This window comes from Acanthochromis polyacanthus, chromosome 1 (genome assembly GCF_021347895.1).
Source record: "Acanthochromis polyacanthus isolate Apoly-LR-REF ecotype Palm Island chromosome 1, KAUST_Apoly_ChrSc, whole genome shotgun sequence".
Lineage (NCBI taxonomy): Eukaryota > Metazoa > Chordata > Actinopteri > Pomacentridae > Acanthochromis > Acanthochromis polyacanthus.
This window is the reverse complement of record NC_067113.1, coordinates 55,837,162-55,860,420: the sequence shown is the minus strand read 5'-3', so window position 1 is coordinate 55,860,420 and position 23,259 is coordinate 55,837,162. Positions and strand designations below refer to the sequence as shown.

Genomic DNA, 23,259 nt, shown 5'->3' with positions numbered 1-23,259 from the left:
CAAGCATTTATTTGTCATTTTGTTCAAACACAACTACAAATATAAAATGTCTTGCTGAACTCGACTATGTACCAAAGACTAAAGTGTATTCTAGTAGCTAACTAAGCAAAAAATAGTAATGTATAAATACCAGAAAATAAAATGATAAGGTACATGTTTGGCAAGCCCTACAGTTAAGCTAGCGCTAGTTATGTAGGATGCGATGCCACTTACCTTCAAAGTTTTATATGTACTGGGATATATAAAATTTGAATCCCTTTTCCCGTTTGCTTTGAGGAGCTGACGAAAAATCATCAACGAGACGATAAACATCGTCAACAGAAATTTTAGGCAAGTTGCCTTGGCATCTGGAAAAGTAAGTGTACTGCTGGCCTCTTCCATTTTGACAGCACTGTAAGCGGACCGGAAGTAACTGTAGCACCCGGAGTTTTTCAACCGAAACTAGCACATGCTATCATGCACAGGGTGTATGAGGATGATAAAGACAGCCAGTAGCAGTGGACCATGCTGTGTAATTAGGAGCTGTGAGTAATCAGGCCTGAGACAGAGCAAAATAAGGGTTTAAGAACTGCAACTTTAAGGGGTACTTAGGATGATTCTGACCCCTGAACTTTTTAATGGGGAACACATGAGGTGAAATGTTAGAATGAAAATCAATAAAACATTGCATTATCATTAGTGCTGGGTGGGGTAGAATAATCTTAATTGCTTTCCAATTAGGCGCAACTTGTCTTCATAGCAACAGTGAATGTAGTGGGGACATGTGGGATTTACATTTAATTTGATGGAAAGCAGCACGATAAGGGACCTTTAAAGAGTCATGACTGTCTACTACACATACCTTCAACTCTGAGGACATTGGGACTCTTAAACAGTTAAACTAAGTGCATACCGTTAGAAAAAGCAGTTATATTGGTGAGACTTGGTTTCACTGGATTGCAGAATCTTTGGATATTTAGCTTTATAGAAATTCAAAGGAAGAACTCGAAAGCTTGTCCACTTGATTATTTCAAGTTGTCTAAATAATCCAGACATGCATACAGACAGGAGAAAGCTTTTGCCTGAATGAGGCTTTGTTTATTGCCGTTTTCAAAAATCTGGGAGAACAATACAGCTTTTGTGTCTGTCCTCGTTAAACAAATGAACAAAATACCACTGGGAGTTAATGTTCTGTAACAAACGGTGATTTCCTGTTTCTAATGTGCTGCCTGCCAGAGGTCAAATAATGTAGATTTGCAGAGATGTGACACAAAACCTTCTCTAAACCAGCAGCCTTCATAACATTTGGAGCCACTGTTCATATAAAAAGTGATAGTTTGAGGTTGCAAATGGTTTATTCTAATGGCTAATTATTAGTAGGATTTCATGTACAGAAAGAAATACAGACCGAGTTCTGCACACGCTGAATAAAAGCAATCCCTTTTATCATTTACCACTCTGCTCCTCCTGTTTTGACAGGCACCCTGCGTTTCAGTTTGATCCAGCCAGTGGATTGTTTTCTGCCAGCAGCAAACACTACACATGTCAAATCCTGATGAGTTGTCACATTGCCGAGCCGCAGGAGGCAGCAGTTAGCGCAGAGTTACACAGTCTTTCCTCTGGACATTTATGACACTAGAATGGAGCAATTTTCTCCTTTAATCAAGTCTCAGTAATCAAGTTTAATGTGAAAAATCAAAACAAATCGCCACAATAACTGTCTCCAGTGCTGCACATATAAAAAGGGGGTGTAAGTGCAGAATAAAAGGAACAAAGTGCAGGCTTAAGGCAGCCCTATCGTCTGTCGCAGCTTCAGAAAGGAGAAAGTGGCCGAGTAAACATGAAGGAAAAAGAGCAGTAGTTTTATTTCCAACCTGCTGTGCCAAGTGGGCTGAGCATTGACAACTATAGACCTTTTGCACAGCAGGTGTTTTAACAGTAGCAGAAACAGTAAAGGTGTACGCTAACAACATTTTAAAACCAAGAACTTACATTTAGGTGAGCAAAATCCAGGATCTTGTGCAGAGCTTCATCATAGATTAACATGTTTCACCTGCATTTCCACCTCCTGCAGTGATAAGTCAAAATGTCTATGATGAAAAAGTCTGTTGTGTATACTGGCTGAGACATTTAATGGAAGCAGAGTCCACAATTAATGTAATTAGGTGCAGCTGTGCATTCAAGACTTTGGTGACATGAACAGAGTCACCAACACTCATTAACCCTCCAAGAATCAATTCAATAACATCCACATGAATGAAAAGTTTACCACCTCAACATCGCATTGTAATGACATGATCAGTGTTATTTAATCCACCTGTCAGTGGTTTTAATGTTGTAGCGGATGAGTGTGTACGTGTTTTACATTCAAACACCATTCACAATGCTTTAAAGATTGCAAATGTTACACCGATAACACCTTAAACCTTGCAAGAAACCAATGATGAAAAGACAACTCAATGCAATTGTATCAATGTTTCACTAAAAATTCCTCAGAAAGTTTGTCTGCCGACCTGCCTCAACTCCAATATCACATAGGAAGCAGGTAAATTATATCAAAATTATTATTATTATTATTAGGAAAAATGAAAATTTTTACTATTTTTGTTTGCTTTTATATACAGACTTTTGCAGAAAAAGGCAGCTGTTTTCAGAAAATCATTTCTAAATATTGTCCAGCGGGCTGCAAAGTGGAGTAGTGGTTAGCACTTTCGCCTTGCAGCAAGAAGATCCCCGATTCAAATCCCGGCCTGGGATCTTTCTGCATGGAGTTTGCATGTTCTCCCCGTGCATGCGTGGGTTTTCTCCAGGTACTCCGGCTTCCTTTCACAGTCCAAAAAATATGCTGAGGTTAATTGGTTACTCTAAATTGGCAGTAGGTGTGAGTGTGGTTGTTTGTCTGTATATGTAGCCCTGAGACAGACTGGTGACCTGTCCAGGGTGTCCCCTGACTTCGTCCGAGTCAGCTGAGATAGACTCCGGCACCCTCCGCAACCCTAGTGAGGATAAAGCGGTGTATAGAGAATGGATGGATGGATGTTGTCCAGCATCACACAAATAAGCATTATTAGCTCACCTGGTTGAGAGTGTGACTCATGAACAGGACTGTCTGAGGCCCAGGTTCAATTCCTGCCTGGGGCGGCATGGCTCAATAGGTAGAGTGGCTGTCTTGCAACCGGACAGTCGCTGGTTCGATCCTTGGATCCCTGGAGAGCTCGTGTCAAGGTGTCCCTGAGCAAGACACCTAACCCCTAATTGCTCCTGATGAGCTGTGGCCTTGCATGGCAGTTTCCCCCATCAGTATGTAACAGCAATTTTGTAGTACACTGTATAATGGCAATAAAAGCACATTCTTCTAAATAGCTTGCCAGTGAAGAACATAAAAGAGTAAGTAGCTTAAAAACAGAATGTAACATGACTGCTAACATTATCAACTGTTTACATGTTAGCCATAGACTGTATGATGTCAGCTCGTGCTAGGAGATGTTGATCTGTGCAGAATTTGTGCTCAGTTTTTGAAAAACTGATTTATATTTTTTTATTATTCTCGCATTTTCCTGGCACTGAAAGAGTGGATACCACCCAAGAAATGGAAGAGTTTCTCTGAATGGATGACCTCTCTTCTATTGACTCATCCATGATGTAGAACCACATCCATGTTCTGGCAATGGGCTCTCCTGCACTCATAACAGTTTAGATCTAATAAGTGACACTTTATAATAAAGGTGTAAATCACATACTTAAAGCTTAACTATTACATTAAATATTACAAGGCATGCCAAATTCTTGTTGCTTGTCATTAACAAATGATCAAGCTACTATGACTGAACCACTCAAGGAATGCTAAATTTGCACATACTCCATGGGTTAATTGATATGCATGACATAAAAGTTTATTTATGTAACTTTATAAAAGCCTTGCAAATGCAAATGTTTGATCAAAAATTGCTCAACCCATTCTATATTTATGGGGGGAAATGCACGTATTCTAAATATTTAGGGGGTCGTACGGCTTTCAGCAGCCCTGAAATGTGTAATAATGAGTCTTTGTGTTGCTTATCAGGAAGATCGAATCAGTAAAATTGAATAAACAGGCAGGATGACAAACATTAACAAGGATTTTTTGGTCCATGCTGCACTCACAGTGCTCTTTTTTGGCAGATGCGCTGAGTACAAGTAGTTACACCTCATGCGGCGACACTGAAATGCCAGCTGAGCAGAATGACTTATTTCCCTGCTGTCAGTACAACATTTTGTAGTGATTTGCAGCCACATTCAGCTCCTTCAAACACATTCAGTGTGGCTGCATGCAGTGAATGTACTCCTTATTACAAAGACTGTAATTGGAACTTATCTGAAATCACAGGTGGTGGTTCGGAGTAAAAGACTTCAGGGTAAATGCACTGATTCAAATACAATAGTATTTCAATTGTGAATATACAGCATGCATCTCAGGTGCTTCCCCTCGGCTCTGATGCTAAAAAATAATTAACTACATCCTGGTTCATGCACCCAAGCACTCATTTTTCATTTTTTTTCCTGTTTGTCTTCTGTTAATCTTCAAGACATCAGTGGTGTTTGCCAAAAGTCATCATCCTTCTTTGTACATAATACAGGACTTAATATTTCACCCATTAGGGAGCAGGTTGATGACAATGACATATTGCCTTTTCTTTTGCTGTTTGCCTTCATGTTGCTCAGTATTTTAAGAACAATCAGAAGAATGCTTCCATGTGTTTGCCTTTTCTGGTAACTCGTGTACAAGGAAACATGAGGTTTAAAGGCTCAAGTTACTCCTTGAGCAGTCGTCTTTCAGGCTGTGTCCAGTTTTCCCAATCAAGATCTTGTTTTGACAGCTTCCCACGGGACTATATGTCAGTGGGACTGTTGTTAAATAGATTTCTTTAAGTGTAAATGCAACATAATAGGCAGGATTTCTCTTAAAGCAAACTGGTTTTACTGCTTTGGTGTCTTAATTACTTATATTAGATGAATGTTTAATCTGACTTTCTTTCCCACTTTTCGTTTCCTGGTGTTGAAAGAAGTTTGCGAGTGTGTGTGTGTGTGTGTGTGTGTGTGTGTGTGTGTGTGTGTGTGTGTAGATGGGGTGGTGGCTCATGTTTTTGGACACATATATAAACCTTGTGATGGGCTGTTGAACCTCCACATGGTTGCATCTGGAGCATCAGGCAGCATGAACCCACAGCGATGGATGCTGGTTGTCTGCTTTTCACTGGCCTCAGGTAGTGTCTTGTTTTAATGCATTAAAATACAAAGTCATTATTTTAAATGCAGAGAAAGTTAGAAAATTGTTGCAGAATTAAAAAGCTGCAAAGTTTAAGTCAGGTCATGTTATTCATGCAGCACATTTAAAACAACTGCTGCTGCTCTAACGTGCTTTCTAGTAACAGAAAAGATGATTGGTGTCCTGCATGAACCTAACAAGTTTAAATATTGGAATTTAGACTGTATAGTGTTATTTGTGACGTAATTTTACCAAGATAATTTACATATTATGGTTTAAAACTCTGCAAAATTACATAAAATACTACTTTGCCGGGTAAAAAGGTGCATATAAATTGATGTTACTCATGAAGGAAACACTTGAAACGGTAAAATTTTCAGCAAAAGCCAGAAAAGAGAACAAAAGCTGCGAAGAAAAAGTGATGTACTGAAAAGAAAAGAAATGATGGGAAGGAATAAGGTTTTGGCACACAGGATGCCAACAGAAAAACCCAATCTAAAAAAGTTGAAATGATGCATTTAGGTTGACTTTGGATTACTTTTTTTGGATTTACCAGCATATTTGTCAAAAATTGTCTTCTATAAAGACAATCTGATGCATATTGGGGTTGTTCCCACTCAAGCTCAGTGTTATTGTTTATTCATTTTAATAAGTTAAGCCTTAATAAAGCTCCTTATCATTTACTTGTTATTTCCTTTATATTTCTACTACCCATCATCTAGAAAAACATGCAAGAATCTAGATTTTACACACAAAACCTCCAGTGAGATTATAAAACACGATGCACTGTATCTTAATTCAGGGTTTTTACATGTAATGGAGTACTTCTTTTGCTGTTTTATCTCATGTTTTGTGTATCTTAGGTTTTGTAAAGCATTGTGTAACTCCACTTTTGAAAGGTTCTCCAGAAACAATGTTCATTATTCTGATTAGATTTATTATTTTAGATCCTTTTTTTTTACGTTTCCACTGCTGCTTTAAAGCTATTAATGTACTAATATTTACTTTTTATGACGTGAATTTCTAGTTTTTGGGACAAGTGAATCTGTGACAACGGCTGAAACTCAGACATGTGAGTATAAGCCAATTACTGTTCGATTGTAGAAGTTGATCATGTGATTGCATTTACCCATGACCTCTATTAATCAATCATTAAACTGACCTTTGTGTGATCAGACACTTGCAGGACATTTGGCAGCGGTGTCGTCCAGCCTTTCAACGCTTCAGCTTTCTATGTGCACTCAAACTGCCCGTTCATCCTCACCCGTTTCACCCACAACCGGGTTAAATGTGACGTCACCGTACGGCGAGGAGGCAACGGGCTGCTGGTCCAAGTCGAGATCATCATCAACAAAGTCAGGACTGTTCTGCAGAATGGAAGCATCCTGGTGGAGGAGAAAAGGTTTGCCACCAAATCTACTTATTCCTGACCGAATCACACATCCTCTGGGGATTTATTTGTTGTTGATCTTAAATAAATCATTCCATCAAGCCAAATGAGCTACAATAAGAGTGTGAGGCAGCTGCAGAGTGTTTTGCCCAAAGACACTTCATCTCATTCGCTCAGATGACATTCAAACTCAGCCGCCCACCCTTTTATGTACAGTTGACAACAGTACGCCCCAGTGTGATATCACTTAAATGTCACATGAATCAACACTGCATCACCTCTCAGTAGTTACATTAATTCTCCACTTAACAGTAGGGATTTACTCCTATGCAAAAAAATTAAAAACTAGCAGTTTAAATTGACTATATTGAAAATACAGGCCACACCGTAGGAACCCAGTGCAGCAAAAGTTGGTCCATTTTTCATTACTGAGATTCAAATCTTTCATTTTTTGATACTTCATTCACCCACACTTATTTATAAAATCCAGACAGATGTTCTGTCATTCTTTAGAGACAACTATGGAGGGTTCTTTCTGCTCTCGCTTTCTCTTGAAAATATTTCAGAGGGGTTCTATTTGATTCAAGTCATGCAACATGCTTGTTCAGGTCATATTTTTCACCTTTTTCCTTGCTCAAAACTCTCGGATCATTATCATGCTGGAATATTCATCTTTTCTAAATCTATCTATAAATGTCATCTTTCCAACACCTTCTGCACTCACACAGCCACGTATCATTATGCTTCCACCTCCGCTCTTCACTGTCAGGACTATGTATTCACTTTGGTAGTCCTGACCAGGTTCATGCCAACCATGCTGGACCTCATCTGAGATAAACAAATGTCTTTGGACAAAATGCCCCTAATACTCATTAAGCTTCTTTTCATTCATTTTAGCAACATTAAAATGTTGCAGTTAAGAGTCAAACAGCAAGCCTGTTGGTTAAGGTTATGCACTGTCTGAACTGTCGCAGAAATTCTGATTTCCAACCCTGGTGCCAAGTCTGCAGCATCCAACCATCTGTTGGTTGTGAAAGTAGCGCATTATTTGTGGCATCATGCAACTGCAGCTCTGATTAGTGGCACTATACAGCTCATTCTATATGTCCTGATTAGTGCTGCAACTTTTTTGTTTGTTTTGTTATTTTACTTTTTATTAATTTTGTGTTTATAAATGTACATCATACCTTCGTATACAAGATATTAAGGCTAACATCTGTTTTTCCATGTGATAGTTATACATTTCACTGACTTATTACACAATTAAAATGCTCTGTAGCCATACAAATTCCATCTATACATAAACAGACATTGTGTAACTGATGTACATTCAACTGAGATTAGATAACAATGAAGTTTAATAACAAAACAGAACACAATGAACAATCCCCTTTCCCCACCCTCCCCAGCCATCAGTCAAACAAATGCATTATGAAACAGTATTAGTTAACTGATCAGTTTCAATTATATTCTCTGATTGTCAATTCCTAATTTGTGTTAAGAATGGTTCCCAGATTTCAGTAAAAGTGTCTAACCTCCCATTTATTTTATATCTTAGTTGCTCATATGAGGCTGTTTCTGTTAATGCAATCAGCCATTCAGAGTAGTTTGGGTTATCTTTTCCCGTCCAATGTTTCAATATAACTCTTTTAGCAGTGGTAAGTGCTATTTTTAGCCACTTGGCTTTATTCTCATTTATTCGATTGTTCCCTTTCATACTATTCAAGAGACATAAGGCAGGAGTAAGATTGATATTCATTCCAAGACTGTCTATGATTTTTTCTGTAACTCTCTGCCAGTAGACAATTAATATGGGGCAATAAAGAAACACGTGGAGAAGATCTCCTTTATTTGTTTTGCAGCGCCAACACATGTTTGACTCAGATAGCCCCATCCTGTTCATCCTCACTGGTATCCAGTATAATCTGTGGAATATTTTAAATTGAATGAGTTTGGACCTAGCATCTCTCATTGGGTTTAACATCTCCCTAGTCAGTCTACTCCATTCTTCCTCCTCATAAGTCATTCCTAGGTCTTTTTCCCATGCAAGTGCTGCAACTTTTGAAAGATTTTCCAATTACCAGTTTTTCTGTACCCCTTTCCATCTTTTTGAGCAGATTTATAAAATTCCACTGACAGTTCTTTCCCTTTTCCACGTAGAGCCACGATGCAGACATACAATCACAGCACATATGCCAAAAATGAAAGAAGTTCTGATGTTCACAGCTCATATTATCACTATGTTCGTGCAAAAGCTGATCTATAATTACAGGTGTACTCAATCCCGTTTCAGCCATCACAGATTCTCTAGCTTGTGTGTCTGCATTTTCTGTTTTTGTCACATTTATGTCATCAGTGTTAGTTGATTATTAGTTTTAATTGAAAACACCACTGCTGGGGGTTGTCCCACTCTGCAAGGTGACTTACTGCCTGTCATTGGAGTGTAATATTTTACCAGCATTATCATTTCTTTTCTTCTTTTTTTTTAATCAAAGTTGAGGAAGCGAGGAGACTTCAAATCAGTCGCTGTAATGATTTCCCTGCATGTTTGTTCACCCATAGCGTTTCCCTCCCGTACGACCACACCTACCAGCACATTTTCCGCTACGGCCTCTACACCCGACTGAGGAGCTCGCTGCTTCCTCTATCTGTCACCTGGCACGATGTACCTGGAGGGATAGACTCTCTGAGGGTGAGAGGACACTCAAACTGCAGACACATAAATATAAAAATAATATTTCACAGCTTCCTGAAGCTACTGTCTGATCTGCTGTTAAGGTGGATCTGGAGCAGGAGCTGAACACTGACATGATGGGACTGTGTGGGAAACACGGCGCCTCAGGTATTTAACAAGATGGATGGGAAGTAATAATACTTTTATCAGTACCATAACATATTTGTAATAGTAACAGTGTTCAAATAGTGATTTTTATAGGCCGTAACTGAGCACCAGTTGCACATTATAGGAAAAGCACTTTCTATATTTATGCATATATTGTTTCTACATATTTTTATAGTTTTAGGTAATATTTTTCTACTTATGTTTAATTTTTGAGGTCATATTGTTTCTATGTATGTTTTTATTTTCAGTTAATATTTTTAGAATTCTGTTTATAATTTTAGGTTATATTTTTCTACTTATGTTTGTATTTTTAGTTAATATTTTCTACTTATGTTTATATTTTAAATCATATTTTTCTCCTCATGTTTATATTATTAGTTAATATTTTTCTGCTTATGTTTATATTTTTATGTAATATTTTTATACTTATGTTTATAATTTTCATTAATATTTTTCTACTTATGTTTATATTTTAAATCATATTTTTCTCCTTATGTTTATATTATTTGGTAATATTTTTCTATTTATGTTAATATTTTTCTGCTTATGTTTATATTTCTATGTAATATTTTTCTACTTATGTTTATAATTTTCATTAATATTTTTCTACTTATGTTTATATTTTTAGTTAATTTTTTTCTGCTTATGTTAATATTTTTATGTAATTTTTTCTCCATATGTTTATATTGTTAAGTAATATTTTTCTCCATATGTTTATATTTTTAGTTAAGATTTTTCTATGTATGTTTATATTTGGAGGCAAAACTTTTCTTCTTATGTTTATATTTTTAGTTGGTACCTTTCTACTTATGTTTACACATTTTTACATTATATTTTTATATGTATGTTTTCATTTTTTGTCTTATTTTTAAACTTATGTCTACATTTTCTGTCATATTTTTCTACTTATGCTTGTCAATATATTTTGTACTGTTTATATTTCTGACTTTAAATGGGAGCAGCTGTAACCTAAGTAATTTCCTGTCGTGGATTGATAAAGTATTTGTGATTCTGATTCTGAAATATTTAATTTGTAGCCTTACATGAGCTTTATGTGGCACTAGAATTAAATAAATGTTCCAAATTTAATCCAAAGTCACAGTTTATGAGTCAGATTTCTTGGGAATGTAAACCTTTTTTTTTGTGCAACAATTATTTATATAAACTTTCTTCTAAAGTTGCAATTTTTTTATGAATTTAGTCAACAAGCAGCAGTTGATCTCAGAGAGCATGCTCAGTGAGGACACATGCCAAATGCGAGATCCCATCTCTGCCATTAATCAGGTAAGCTGACTGTTGTAAAGAGCTAAAAACATACTAACAAATGATAACAATGTGATTTCTTGGAACAAAATAGGTGAGAACTCACATTACACAATACCGTTTTCTTTAATTGTATTGTACTTTTATTTATCCATGCTAGTGCAACATTGCAGCAAATACTAGTAAGAGTTTGTAGGCGTTAATGTTACTCACCTTTCTTTGCTCCTTTGTTCTGCCTCTCCATGCAGGACTAGTGTTTGAGATTTGGACGCTCATCACTTCCTGAATTGATGTTATTGGTGCTTACAGAGTGACATCACTGGGCCAGACTAAGTGGAGGGGTTTTTCTTTTTATTTTGGCAAATGCTTCTTCTGCATTAAAAGGCATCATTTGGTCAGGATTTCACATATTTAGCTCTGAGGGAGACATTTAGAAATAGTGTGTACATTGATGTTATTTGCGGTTTTGTGTACATTAAGGTAACAGAAAATGTCTCCTTGCTGCTTGATGGTGGGTCTGAATTAATGAAGCTGTCAGCTGAGCGCCATATATAAGGGGTAGAGATTTTACTTCCTCCAGAGAGAATTGAGGTTGTACTGCTAAAATGTGGCATTTTATTAAGTAGCTATGGGTTAATTGTGGAATTATTTTTCCTTGTGAATTATTTTATTGCATTATTTGAATGGATCAGCTCTGAGAAAAATAAAATTTTCACCTATTTCGTACACAAGAAACCTGCTGAGTCTACCTGCCTACCACCTTCCTTCACCTTTTGGTCAATGCCTGTGTACATTTCAAATTAATGATCCATAAACACCACATTTCACCGTGTTTTCTCAGTTTTGGGAGTGGAACAATTACATTTCAAGCTTAAAATGGAAGCAAACAGGCCTCAGTCACATCCTCTGATGGTTCCTCTGACGATATTTGCAGGAATGCAGAGAGTTCTTCTCCTACACGTTGGACTGTCTGCAAGCCAGAACGCCTTTTTACATGCAGCTCTGTGAGGAGAACATCTACGGCTACGAACTGAATGAACACATCAGCTGCGCTTTCTTCAAAGAAATTGTCCTGCAGTGCGGAAACAGCAGCTACGCCTGGAACATTTGGAGATACGTCACCAGATGTGGTAGGGGATCTTTCATCAGTATACTCTCAGATCGTTGGGTTTTCCTTTGGTTGATTTTCTGTCTTGGGTTTGATTGTAGCTGAACCAACTTGTCCTGGAGATCTGGTTTACGTGGAACAAGGTGCCGCCTTCGTTCCCAGCTGCTCCAGCCCAAACCCCAGATTCTCCATCCAGGACATGACCAGCTCCTGTGTTTGCCTAAAGGGTAAAAACAGTCTAATTGCACAATTTATCTTTTCTAGCCTACATGACCTAACCATAAAAGTTTTACTCCACTATATTGTAGGTGAGGTGCTTAATGATCACTTGGATGGTTTCCAGTGTGTGGTTGAATCCAGCTGTCCCTGTGTGTTCGCTGGCAGGAGCTACTTAACCAGAGATATACGTAGCACCAAGTGTCAGTCATGGTACGAAAGCAAAAAAACATTGCAAAAAGATGGAGATAAAATAAGCGCTTTGGAAGTTTTAAATTCATATTTCACATCCATTTCTGTCCTCAGTGTGTGTGATGGTGGAAGGTGGCTTTGCTCTGAAAACTTCTGTCCACCCAGATGTCTCATTGAAGGACAGTTTGTGACGACGTTTGATGGAAAACAATATGCAGTTCCTGGTAAATGTGCATACGTGGCCTTGCAGGTAAACTTTTCCCACAAAGCAACATTGTACTAAACAAAACCATCAAATTCTGCAGCCAAAAAACTTGTAAATTAATGATTTTTTTTCCTGATTTAAATACAGTTAAACAGTGTAATTTTACAGTCATACACTGTAAAAGAGCAAATTAGTATTTGTGAAATATTTTTAAAAATCACTTTTTTCCCCTGTAATTCTGCTATTATATAATATATTATATAATTCGCAGAAAGAAATCTGTAAAATAGCAGTTATAAAATATTTTATTTAATGTATTTTCTTTCAAAAAACAGAAAATATCTGTAAAGCATGATTGTTTATTGCTAATTTAAACACAGTTTATGAAAACTGTACAATTTTCTGGTCAAGTGTTGTGATGCAACACATTATCATTTACAAAAATACAGATTTTTTGATATAGACTGTATAGTTTTGGCCTTTTACTTCCAGTTAGCATGTAAATCAACATTTTTTTCTCTGATTTTATTAGATGTTACCAGTAACTTCGCAAAACTGGGGAAATCTATAAAATTACAGCAATTTTAAAAAAAAGTGTTAAAAACTATTAATAATTGTATTTTTATTACAGTGCGCTATGTGGCGATGCTACTTCATTTGATACTAAGAGCATTTATTTTTATATCAACACACAGGACCTCGACTGGACAATTAAAATCGAGTTTTCGGAAAAGGAAGCATCTCTGAAAGCAGTTACTCTGCAGCTCTATCAGGTAAAGACAGCCTTATAAACACTAATATACCATAATCTATCAAGCAAATTGAACAAAAGGAACAAAACTTAATGTCCTTTGGAAATTGCAGGAAACGTTTACATTTGAACACAACAAGGTTAAAAGTGGAGACGAGGAGATTACTGAGCTCCATCAGTCTGGTAAGAAGCAGAAGAAATCAGCCTGCTAGCTTTATAACACATCCAGAATGGTTTGTTTACTCACTAATCTCTGCCTCCTGCCAGATCAAGTCCTGGTTTTCTGGCAGTCCTCTATGTACGTTCAAGTCCACACATCTTTTGGTCTGAAGATCCAAGTCCAGGTGTCTCCTGAAGTCCAGCTTTACATTACATCACCTAGAAACCACACCGGCATGATGTCAGGTGAGTCTACAAACACATACAGCATTTTTAAAAAGAGCTCAGAAGATCAAAAAAGAAATGATTTGTGTTTGTATCTTCCAGGTCTTTGTGGCAACAGCAACAATGACACCACAGATGACTTCACCACCAGCAGCGGGATCATCGAGAACTCGGCTCAACCGTTTGCTCTGTCCTGGAGTCTGGGCAACTGTGGAGTGAACATCCCCAGCAGCTGCATCAACACCGACAATGGTACCATGATTAAAAATATACCCGTGAAAAGGCTGCTGCTTGATTGTTGTACATCAGGGATTAGAGCTTATTCATATATGTATATAGGTTATTCCACCTTAAATCTTTTAGGGCCTCCATCTCTGATTTACTTGAATTGTTTTCATTATAAACTACAGCAATTAAAGTCTGTGAATTTTAGATTGATATATCAAGAAGTATCCAGGGCAGCACTAAAAAAAAGAAAACTTCCCATGAAGCTATGTTTTAATGACAATGTCTCAGGAAATAATAAAGGCAGAAGCTCAGAATTGTCATTGTTTTTTGTCATCGTGATTCAGACGTCCAACACATGACTCTGTTGTTGCACTGGGGGCTGAAGTCGTCTTCAGATGAAACAAGGCTGCACCAGAATTAGAATTTTGTCAGTTTAGGTGGACACTATGCTTTTTCTATCTGAAATTGTCAACTTTCCAAAAATTGCCCTTTCCCTGCATTTTTTTTGCACATTGTAATTTGAGGCTATGTTTGAACCACAACATCTCGCTATCTATTATAGACAAAAGCTCAAGATTTTAACTATTATTTCTCACTGTGTGATTGATTCAGAGTGTGCAAAACTGGACAAGTAGATCTAATAGTCTGTGATTTTGGCTGAGATAAAATATGGACAAAAGAAAACTTTTCATCGCAACATATTAACAAAAAAACTGATCATGCAGAAGTCAGCAAGTGATATTTTCTAAATGATATGTAGCTGCGTGTAACAATAATAAAAACTAAAGACATAAAAAGAGAGGAAAAGGTTATTTTTGTCGTGTTTCTGTAACAGATTGAGCAGGTATAACGAGTTGTACTACAAAACAAAAGGATTTCTGGAGTTTCAAACTGGGTCTCCAAACATAAGTAAGACATTTTTTAATAGAAGGGGCATCATTTTTATATTCAGACCACCCTTTAAAGGCTGTAGAAATAGCAAACTGTTGAATTCATGTATTTATTTTAAAGAGATACTTGACGGTAAAGTCGTAAGCAGTTAGTATAATAAGCAATATCATGTAAGATCTATGGAAGTTTGATAATAAAACACTGGGATTTGCTTAGCAGGATACTTTTATGTCCTCTTTACTTGCAAATATATGGACATCTTTAATCTCATTGTGTGTTTTTGCAGAAATCTTTGCTGATGACAAGTGCTCAGTGTTGAACAACCCAGCTGGGATTTTTGCCACGTGTCACGGCCACATCCCTCCTGATCAATACCACACAGTAAGAATGTTCTTTTATAGACTCCTCATAAGTTTTTAGGAGTAAACTCAAGTTGCTGTTGAGATTAAACTGACCATTGTCTCCAGGCTTGCGTCCAAAGAACCTGCAACTGTGGCGGCAACCTGCAGCAGTGTTTGTGTGTTTCTTTGGGAAGTTATGCCAAAGCCTGCAGGAGTCTCGGCGTTGAACTTGGTGACTGGAGGAAATCTACCAACTGCAGTGAGTTTAGCTTTAATATGGAAATAAATACTTAAACCTAAAGTAAGAATCGTCTTCGTTTTGTATCCATCAAACTGGACTTGTAATACAAAAAAGGTCATCTTAGTGGCATGTTTTCATTGTGTCAGCAGCTTTCAGACACTATAAAGTAAATATAAAAGACCATATGGAAACTGCAATAATGAATGCTAATGTGTCCCAGCTCTGAAATGCCAAAAAAACCAAGAGTTCTTCTACGACATCCGGGCCTGTAACCGTACATGCCGCTCCCTGTCCGGCCGGGATCCTCGCTGTGGCCTTGAAGATGCTCCTGTAGAGGGATGTGGTTGCCCTGAAGGAACTCACCTGAACCAAGGAAACACCTGCACCCCGAAGTCAGAGTGTTTCTGTCACCACCACGGCGTTGCAACGCCACCAGGGCCTGTTGTTATGGACGGACGACAGTGGTGAGCTGATCACCGAGCTGTTTATTGGGCATTTTAAAAGGTCAAATTCAATTTACTGGGCCATTGTGCTCTGTAGCTGACTGCATCTGTGGTGAATGGTGATAACAATGAATGCTTTATGTCTTCTAAAGCCTCTGTGAGGACGGACAACTGCACTGTTCCAAGGACTGTGGTAAATAACGGTTCATTTTTATCATAAATTATTTTTCAGATGCTTTTGAGTCATATTTAATTATGCATTTACTGTGTGAATAAATTAGCCAGAGTTGCAGAATGGCTTCAAATAATCAGTTTAGTTTTGCAATGCAAGATAATGGCACCATTATTTGCAAAAACCAGAGCAATACAGTCTGAATTTCACTTGGTTGTCAGCCAGTGTTTTAACCTTCTGAACCCCAAACAATTTCTTACTGTGGCCTCATTTTCGCTGCAACAAAACGGAAACAGCACAACCATGGTTGAGTAAATTCAAAATGTCTGATGCAGTTATAATGCCATAAATCACACAAATAATATGAATTTCTTCGATTGTTCAAGTCACAGACCTTAAAAAACCTAGAATGAACACTGTTTTGTGCCCAAAGGTGTTAGAAATACCAGAGAACAAATGGTGGCGCTACATGCTATAGATATTTTACAAGTTCAGTTTTTGATTTGTTTGCATATCTGTCTTCTCTCTGTTCCGTGAAAACAATGAAAATTGCTGAAATCCTTTGTTTTGCATCAGCTGTTGGTTGCAGCTGACTCACTCATGGCTTCAGAATTGCACTAAGCAGTGAGAATTTTTTGGTTTTTTAAAGATGTGGTCAGAGAAAACTATGCATTTTTGGTCAATTCTTTAGTCATACATGTAGGAAAATGGGATTTGGATAAAACAGCACATTTGTATGGTTGTCTCTGACAGAACGCCCAATCACAGGTGAGTAGAAAATCCCTCCGTTTTAAGCTTGTGGTTCTAATAAATGCTGTCATTTTGGTGATTTTTTTAAACTATATTATGCCATGCAAACCTACAAAACTGACATAAAAAGATGTTTTCTATCACAGAACATATCAAATTACAAACTATCTAACACACTCCTATGTTTTGTTTCAGGTTGTAGAAATGGGAAGGTTTGCGTTCACTGCTCAGAGTATCTGGTTAACACGGCTCAGAAAACCTGTGACAGCCTCAGTAAACCACTGGTAGGTATGATATGTTCAAATACATGAGTTTTCCATTGATTATGTTTTGTTGTTCATTCTTCCTTTAGAAATCTGTGGGTGACTAGTCATTGTTATTTGCACACGACAAATTCAACAATTTCCTTACTGGGTGTATGAGGTGACAGTGGAGATGAAGAACTCCCTTTTTTAACAGAAAGAGACTTTTAGCAGAACCAGGCTAAGGGAGGGCAGCCGTCTGCCTCGAATGGTTTGGGTGAGAGGAAAAGGGAGACAGGAAACCGTAACAGAGAGAAACAGATGTAGTACAAAAAACAGCATAGCTACATTTGAATGAGGCCAGAATATAATTTAGTAGCACAGAAATAAAAGCAAATCTGGCAAGAACAAAAGCTAGTTTTGACCTCTGAACAGATCTGTCAAATATAAAGGAGCTGTCACAGATCACTCGAAGGTTTCACACAAAATATCAGCTGCATGAAGGTAAAGAATCAAGACTGCTGTTGAGGTCATCTGGAAGGTCCAGTTGATTAAATATATCGATCTGACTTTTATTTTCAATAAGAATCAGAAGGTTTTAATCAGTCCAGGTTTTACTTTTAAGACTTGACTACAGACACTAAACTCAGTGCTGCTTCAGGATGAAGTTTAACCAAAGGGAAAAGACGAGGCTTTTTATTATTTTGATATAAAACTGATTATGTTAGGACTGGATTTCATGTAGAAAAGAATTGTTCCAGAGTCGCAATGCAGGAAGTGAAAAATTAAGGTCAGAATAAGGGAAATAATTTTGATGATGATCTTATATAAATATATATAGATTAATTAATAAAATCTTTGACAACAAATAGTCACAGTTTAAACTCAGTTCTGTATGAGCAGAACTAGTTGAAATATGTCGGCTATTTATTTTGTTACTTATAATTTTAGCGTGAAGAAAATATGTTTGTGGTGATGTGATGATGATTTTCCTTAAAAGCTGCTGCAACTTATCACTCCTTTTGATTAAATGTTATGCTCCTGAATTGCAGCAATTCCTCAACACCTGACCTTTAAATTTTGTTTAGTTAACCATTTTCTTGAGCTTAAAGACTCTTTTGTTTGTTGGTGTGAATCTCAGGGTGCCAATACGACCTGTGAGAGCGGCTGTTACTGCCCACATGACCAATACGAGGATCACCATGGAAACTGCGTTTCCAGGGACAACTGCACCTGTGTGTACAGTGGAAAAGTGTTCAGCGCAGGACAGCACGTGAAAACCAACTGTAAAACATGGTAACACACTCAGAGCTGCTGCTCCTCTTCATTCAGGAGGTCATGCAGAAGCTACTATAGTGACCTGGTTCTGTTTTACAGCTTCTGTGGTTCTGGCCAGTGGCACTGTAAGGACGAACCGTGTCCCGGGACATGTCAGGTTTATGGAAACGGACATTACCAGACCTTTGACTCGAAATGGTATCGCTTTGATGGACACTGTCAGTACACACTTGTAGAGGTGAGATCCAGTAACAACAGAATGCAGAAAACATGAATGTATTCACATGTATGGTGTCAGTTCTGCTCAGTAACATGCTTTCAATGTTTGTCGCATTTCATTTCAATTTTTATGTTTTGTTTTGTTTTTTATTGTGGAGGAAATAAACAACTAACTCACATTAGATGATCAACTTTTATTGCGAAATATCACAGTAATCTCTATATTAATATAACCCTCTGAATCTCAAGCAGTTTCTGGGCGTTTTTTGTTCCTGTCACATTTTTACTCACTGTGGACTCATTTTTCCCTGCAATATATTCTGTTTCCATAGGGATGCAAGTCCTGCACCTCTATGCTCCACATGCTATAGATATTTAACTACTTACATTTTTAATTTCTTTCCATACTTCTCCCCTATTTGCTCCGTGTACGCTGCCTGCAGTTCCGAAAAATCCCAGAATTTTTGTCATGTCACTGTTGGCCACAAGTGAGTCATTCATGGCTTAATAGTTGCAGCCAGGAGTGCAAAACTTTCTGTTGTTGATACAATCACTGATGTGTAAATGATATATTTTTGCCGAATTTCTAAATAAGACATGTAGAATAAAGGGACATTCATGAAATAACACAATTTTCATGTTAGATTTGGTTAATTTTACTGCCTGAGTAGTTCAAGAACCTACAGAAAGCTGAAAATCCAATGATTTTTTCTGTTTTTTAAGAGTCTGGTTTTGATAAATGATGTCATTTTGACAATTTATAGCAATAATAATAAAAGGTGGATATTCAGTTAAAACCTGCCGGTGTCTTCTGGGTTCAGAGGGTTGAGCAGGCCACAACATCTAGCTCCACCTATAATTCCAAGATTTTTCTGGAATTGTAGGCTCAGCAGCTGATCTCCACAGCAGCCCATCAGCTAATGTCTCAGCTGCTTCCAACCCTTGTATCCCATTGGCAAATATCATACAGGGTGCCATGGTTATGCTGTTCTAGTCTGCCTCCCTTTGTTGTTCCCTCTGCAAGCCACTTTAAAACCTGCTTTCACCCTCTCATGATTGTGCTGCATCTGACTTAATCACAGTCACTGATGGCTGCTCTGGTCTGTGGGTGTTTTGCTGCTTTCCATGCATGCTGATTGAAGGTCAAAGATATCTGAAAACAGAGTCACATTGCAAATATTACCACTGCGAATGGAAATTTCTTTTACTAAAGTGAGCTCGAGTGACCTAAATTAAAAAAATAATAATAATCTTAAATTATTAAGTTTGTGTCTCCTATATATCATCATCAGTAAACTTGTCTTACTAGTCTTTAACTCTGCTTTTCTTTACTTCAGGACTACTGTGCGGATGGAAATGGCAGCTTCTCTCTCAGAGTGGAGAGCGTCCCATGCTGCGATGAGGCGTTGACCTGCTCTCGTTCCATCGTCCTGGATCTCCAGGTGGATGATTCACCAAGCTAAATTATCCTTTTATTAATTCTCTTACTGATCCGTTCATCCATGTCATCAGCTACATCTTTCATCTTTCAGTAAACAGATTTTCCATTCAATTAATTCCAGATTTAAAGTGACATACTTCAGATTTAATGGGCGGGTGATCATGTGCCAGTAATGCAACAGATTAACCAAATTCTGAAAATGTGTCCCATGAAGGGCGAAGTCACCCTGACACTGAGCGACATGAGGGTGACCAGGCGCCTCGGAAAAGGCTGGACTCTGCAGGAGGATCCACTTTACACCACACACACTGTGGGACTCTATATCATAATCTCAGTGCCAAGCAGAGGTTTAACTCTCATATGGGACAAACACACTCGGATCACCGTAGAGCTTCACGCAGACTGGAGGGTGAGCGATGAGGAGGCTGAGAGGGATTGTGAAATGAGTCGATCCTTTTAGCATTCCACAGATGTTGACCTTTTTTTAAAAAAACCTTTGTCCTGCAGAACAAAGTGTGTGGCCTCTGTGGGAATTTTGACTCCAGTGAGATGAATGACCTGCAGATAAGTGGCTCAGCAGGTGAATCCGGTCTCTCTTAATGTTGCCTTTTCACTTTAGTCACGATGTCTGAAAAGAAACTAAATCTCTGCTTTCAGTCGGGTCCAGTCCTCTGGCTTTTGGTAACAGCTGGAAATCCGCCACACCTCCTTGTTCCGATGTGACCACTGAGATATTTCCATGTGAACGAAACTCCTACTGCTCAGCCTGGGCCCAGCGGCGCTGCATGATCCTTACAGGAGACACCTTCAAAGACTGTCACTTAAAGGTTGGCATTTTACATATTAAACACCACTAACACTAGGTTCTGGGCCTCTTACGAATTTAGGAAGAAAGGTGGAACACATAGCAAATGTACAGGAATTTAGATTATTATTGAGACTATCATTCATAGGAGCAACATCAAAGATTTATTTGTTGCAATTTAATGCACCATAGGTATCATATTTGTCAAATTTCTGTTCTGTTGATGTTATTCAGAAAAAAAAAGTGCAAAATCTGGGGTCATACTGCAGGTAACATTAGTTTTTGAGTTAAAAATTCTTAAAGATAGGTGAGGACGTGGATTTTTCATTGTTTTCTTCATGCCAATCTGTGGAGCAATGTGCCATAACTTGAGAAATAATGTAGCTAGAGTCTTGAAATTTGGCAGGTCCATTGATATGTACATATAGACTTCAATGGTACAACAATGTTCTGATAGAATAAAACAAACCAAATATATGGTGGTGCAAATTTGGTGAAAAAATGTTCATGTTTTTTTTCCAGTTCTTTTATTCCACCAACTATAAAACCTTTAATATTCACCCCAAAAGACTGATTTTATTTCTATGTATACACATATTAGTGAGTAAATCGGGGGTCATACAGTAGGTAACATTAATTTTTTAATTCAAAATTCTTAAAGAAGGTGTGGTCATGGCAATTTTTGTGTTGTTTTCTTCATGCCAGCCTGTGGATCAATGTTTGAAATGTTAGAACTTTGGAAATAATGTAGCTAAAGTCCTGGAGTTTGCTGTGCCCAATGATATGTACGAGTAGTCTTCAATGGAACAAAAATGCCCAGATAGAACAATACAAACCAGTTATATGATGGTGCAAATTTAATCAGAAAATGTCCATGTTTTTTTATATTGTGATATTCCACCAACCATAAAAGCTTTCATTTTCACCCTAAAAAGCTAATAAAAAGTGATTTAAAGTGTAGAGAATTCATACGGATACTTCATGAGTAAAAAATATTAAAGCAACATTGTGTTGAGAAAGTTAGTAGCAATCATACGTGGTGTACTGATGGGACAACACTCAACATTTTTAAAGCTCCTGTGTTATTCTATCAAAGACAAGTTGTACCATTGAAGACCATATATACATACTAATGGGCCAGCCAAATTACAGGACTGTGTATTTTTTCTAGAGTTATAGCACTTCAAATGTTGATCCATTGATTGGCATACAGAAAATGGCATAAAAATTGCCATGACCTAACCTATGTCTAGTAATTTTTAACTCAAAAAACAATGTTACCTATGACCCCAGGTTTATGCATGGTCAACTCAATCAATATTTACCACGTTAATAAAAAATCGGTCAAATTAAAGATGGTCAGGCGTGGGGCATTTGGTGAATTGAGGTGGAATGATCCATGTAATAATTATTAATATAGCTGGACTGGTGCAAAGAGGTTACAGTGACAAGTCATGCGGGATGTTTTTCCATCCTCAGGTGGATCCAGATCCCTACTACCATGCATGTGTGCAGGAGTCCTGCTCCTGTGAGTTTGAAGGGAAGTTTCTGGGTTTCTGCACAGCCGTGGCAGCTTATGCAGAGGCCTGCAGCAACCAAGAAGTCTGTATAAACTGGAGGACGCCTGATTTGTGTCGTAAGTTAAGGCCTTTTCACACAAATATCTGCTTTTACTTAATTCTTAAAGCTGCCATAATTAAAAGTTTTGAAATATATATCAAAGGTACATATACATTTTGCACCTTTTCTATTATGTTCACTTCCATTTTATCAGTATTGAAGTGTTTCTATTGTCATTGTATGGACAACTGACACTGTAAAACACATTCAATTTGCAAAATTAACCATAACCTGTATTAATTTACGCCTTAGCGGTCTACTGTGACTACTACAATGAGCAGCACCAGTGTAGCTGGCACTATGAAGCCTGTGGTAAGATGCTGACCTGTGGAAAAGGCAACTACTTCACTCACAAACTGGAAGGTAACCAAATTTTCCCTTGTATATTAGCAAAATTCCTAATCATCAGTTGACTCCTGAAAAATAAAAATTACATCTAATTTCCCAAAAGCATCTGGCTGCAGACCTCCACTGTGAGGTTGCTTCCTATTGCAAGCAAACCTATCTTCAAATAAAATCCTTACAATTTAGATATCCAGTGTATGTTTTTGTTGTCTCAGTCTTACACAAAACATTGAAATTCACCAAATATAACATAATATTTATTCTATGTAAAGGCTGCTACCCCAGATGTCCAAAGGAGGCGCCGTACTATGATGAAAATACTGGTGATTGCACCACATTGAGGAACTGCACTTGTAATTTCAATGACACTGCAGTTCAGTCTGGAATAATGGTGATAATAAACTCTATGGAGTGGTAAGCTGACCTGTTTATAGTATACAGCATATGACATATACATTTACAGTTTAACTATAATGTGAGAAATTAAATTGGCATGTAACAGCTGGATAATTTTTACCGTCTTATATTATCCAGCCCCTGTGAAAATGGAACAATTACCTGCCGTGAGTATAAATTAATTTACTGCTACATTTACCACTACATAAGACGATTAGATAATTTATGAATGTCTTCATAGTAAATACAAATGCATGTGATGCAATCGTGCA

General features: G+C 37.6%; 1 protein-coding gene across 1 annotated transcript in view; it reads left to right on the top strand.

Annotated features, from left to right (window-relative positions):
- The first annotated feature begins 5,173 nt into the window (after positions 1–5,173).
- LOC110967909 (mucin-2-like) overlaps positions 5,174–23,259 on the top strand; it is a 28,868-nt gene continuing 10,782 nt past the window's right edge. Inside the window, exons 1-29 of the mRNA XM_022217662.2 lie at positions 5,174–5,222; positions 6,252–6,296; positions 6,401–6,626; positions 9,177–9,306; positions 9,393–9,456; positions 10,658–10,740; positions 11,654–11,849; positions 11,929–12,054; positions 12,136–12,256; positions 12,350–12,485; positions 13,136–13,213; positions 13,305–13,374; positions 13,459–13,596; positions 13,678–13,827; positions 14,981–15,075; positions 15,162–15,294; positions 15,497–15,740; positions 15,872–15,912; positions 16,837–16,925; positions 18,025–18,179; positions 18,261–18,399; positions 19,718–19,822; positions 20,036–20,230; positions 20,329–20,401; positions 20,479–20,648; positions 22,106–22,262; positions 22,499–22,609; positions 22,864–23,005; positions 23,126–23,154. Of these exons, the coding sequence (XP_022073354.2) occupies positions 5,174–5,222; positions 6,252–6,296; positions 6,401–6,626; positions 9,177–9,306; positions 9,393–9,456; positions 10,658–10,740; positions 11,654–11,849; positions 11,929–12,054; positions 12,136–12,256; positions 12,350–12,485; positions 13,136–13,213; positions 13,305–13,374; positions 13,459–13,596; positions 13,678–13,827; positions 14,981–15,075; positions 15,162–15,294; positions 15,497–15,740; positions 15,872–15,912; positions 16,837–16,925; positions 18,025–18,179; positions 18,261–18,399; positions 19,718–19,822; positions 20,036–20,230; positions 20,329–20,401; positions 20,479–20,648; positions 22,106–22,262; positions 22,499–22,609; positions 22,864–23,005; positions 23,126–23,154 (3,490 nt within the window). The remainder of the gene's footprint in view (positions 5,223–6,251; positions 6,297–6,400; positions 6,627–9,176; positions 9,307–9,392; positions 9,457–10,657; positions 10,741–11,653; positions 11,850–11,928; positions 12,055–12,135; positions 12,257–12,349; positions 12,486–13,135; positions 13,214–13,304; positions 13,375–13,458; positions 13,597–13,677; positions 13,828–14,980; positions 15,076–15,161; positions 15,295–15,496; positions 15,741–15,871; positions 15,913–16,836; positions 16,926–18,024; positions 18,180–18,260; positions 18,400–19,717; positions 19,823–20,035; positions 20,231–20,328; positions 20,402–20,478; positions 20,649–22,105; positions 22,263–22,498; positions 22,610–22,863; positions 23,006–23,125; positions 23,155–23,259) is intronic.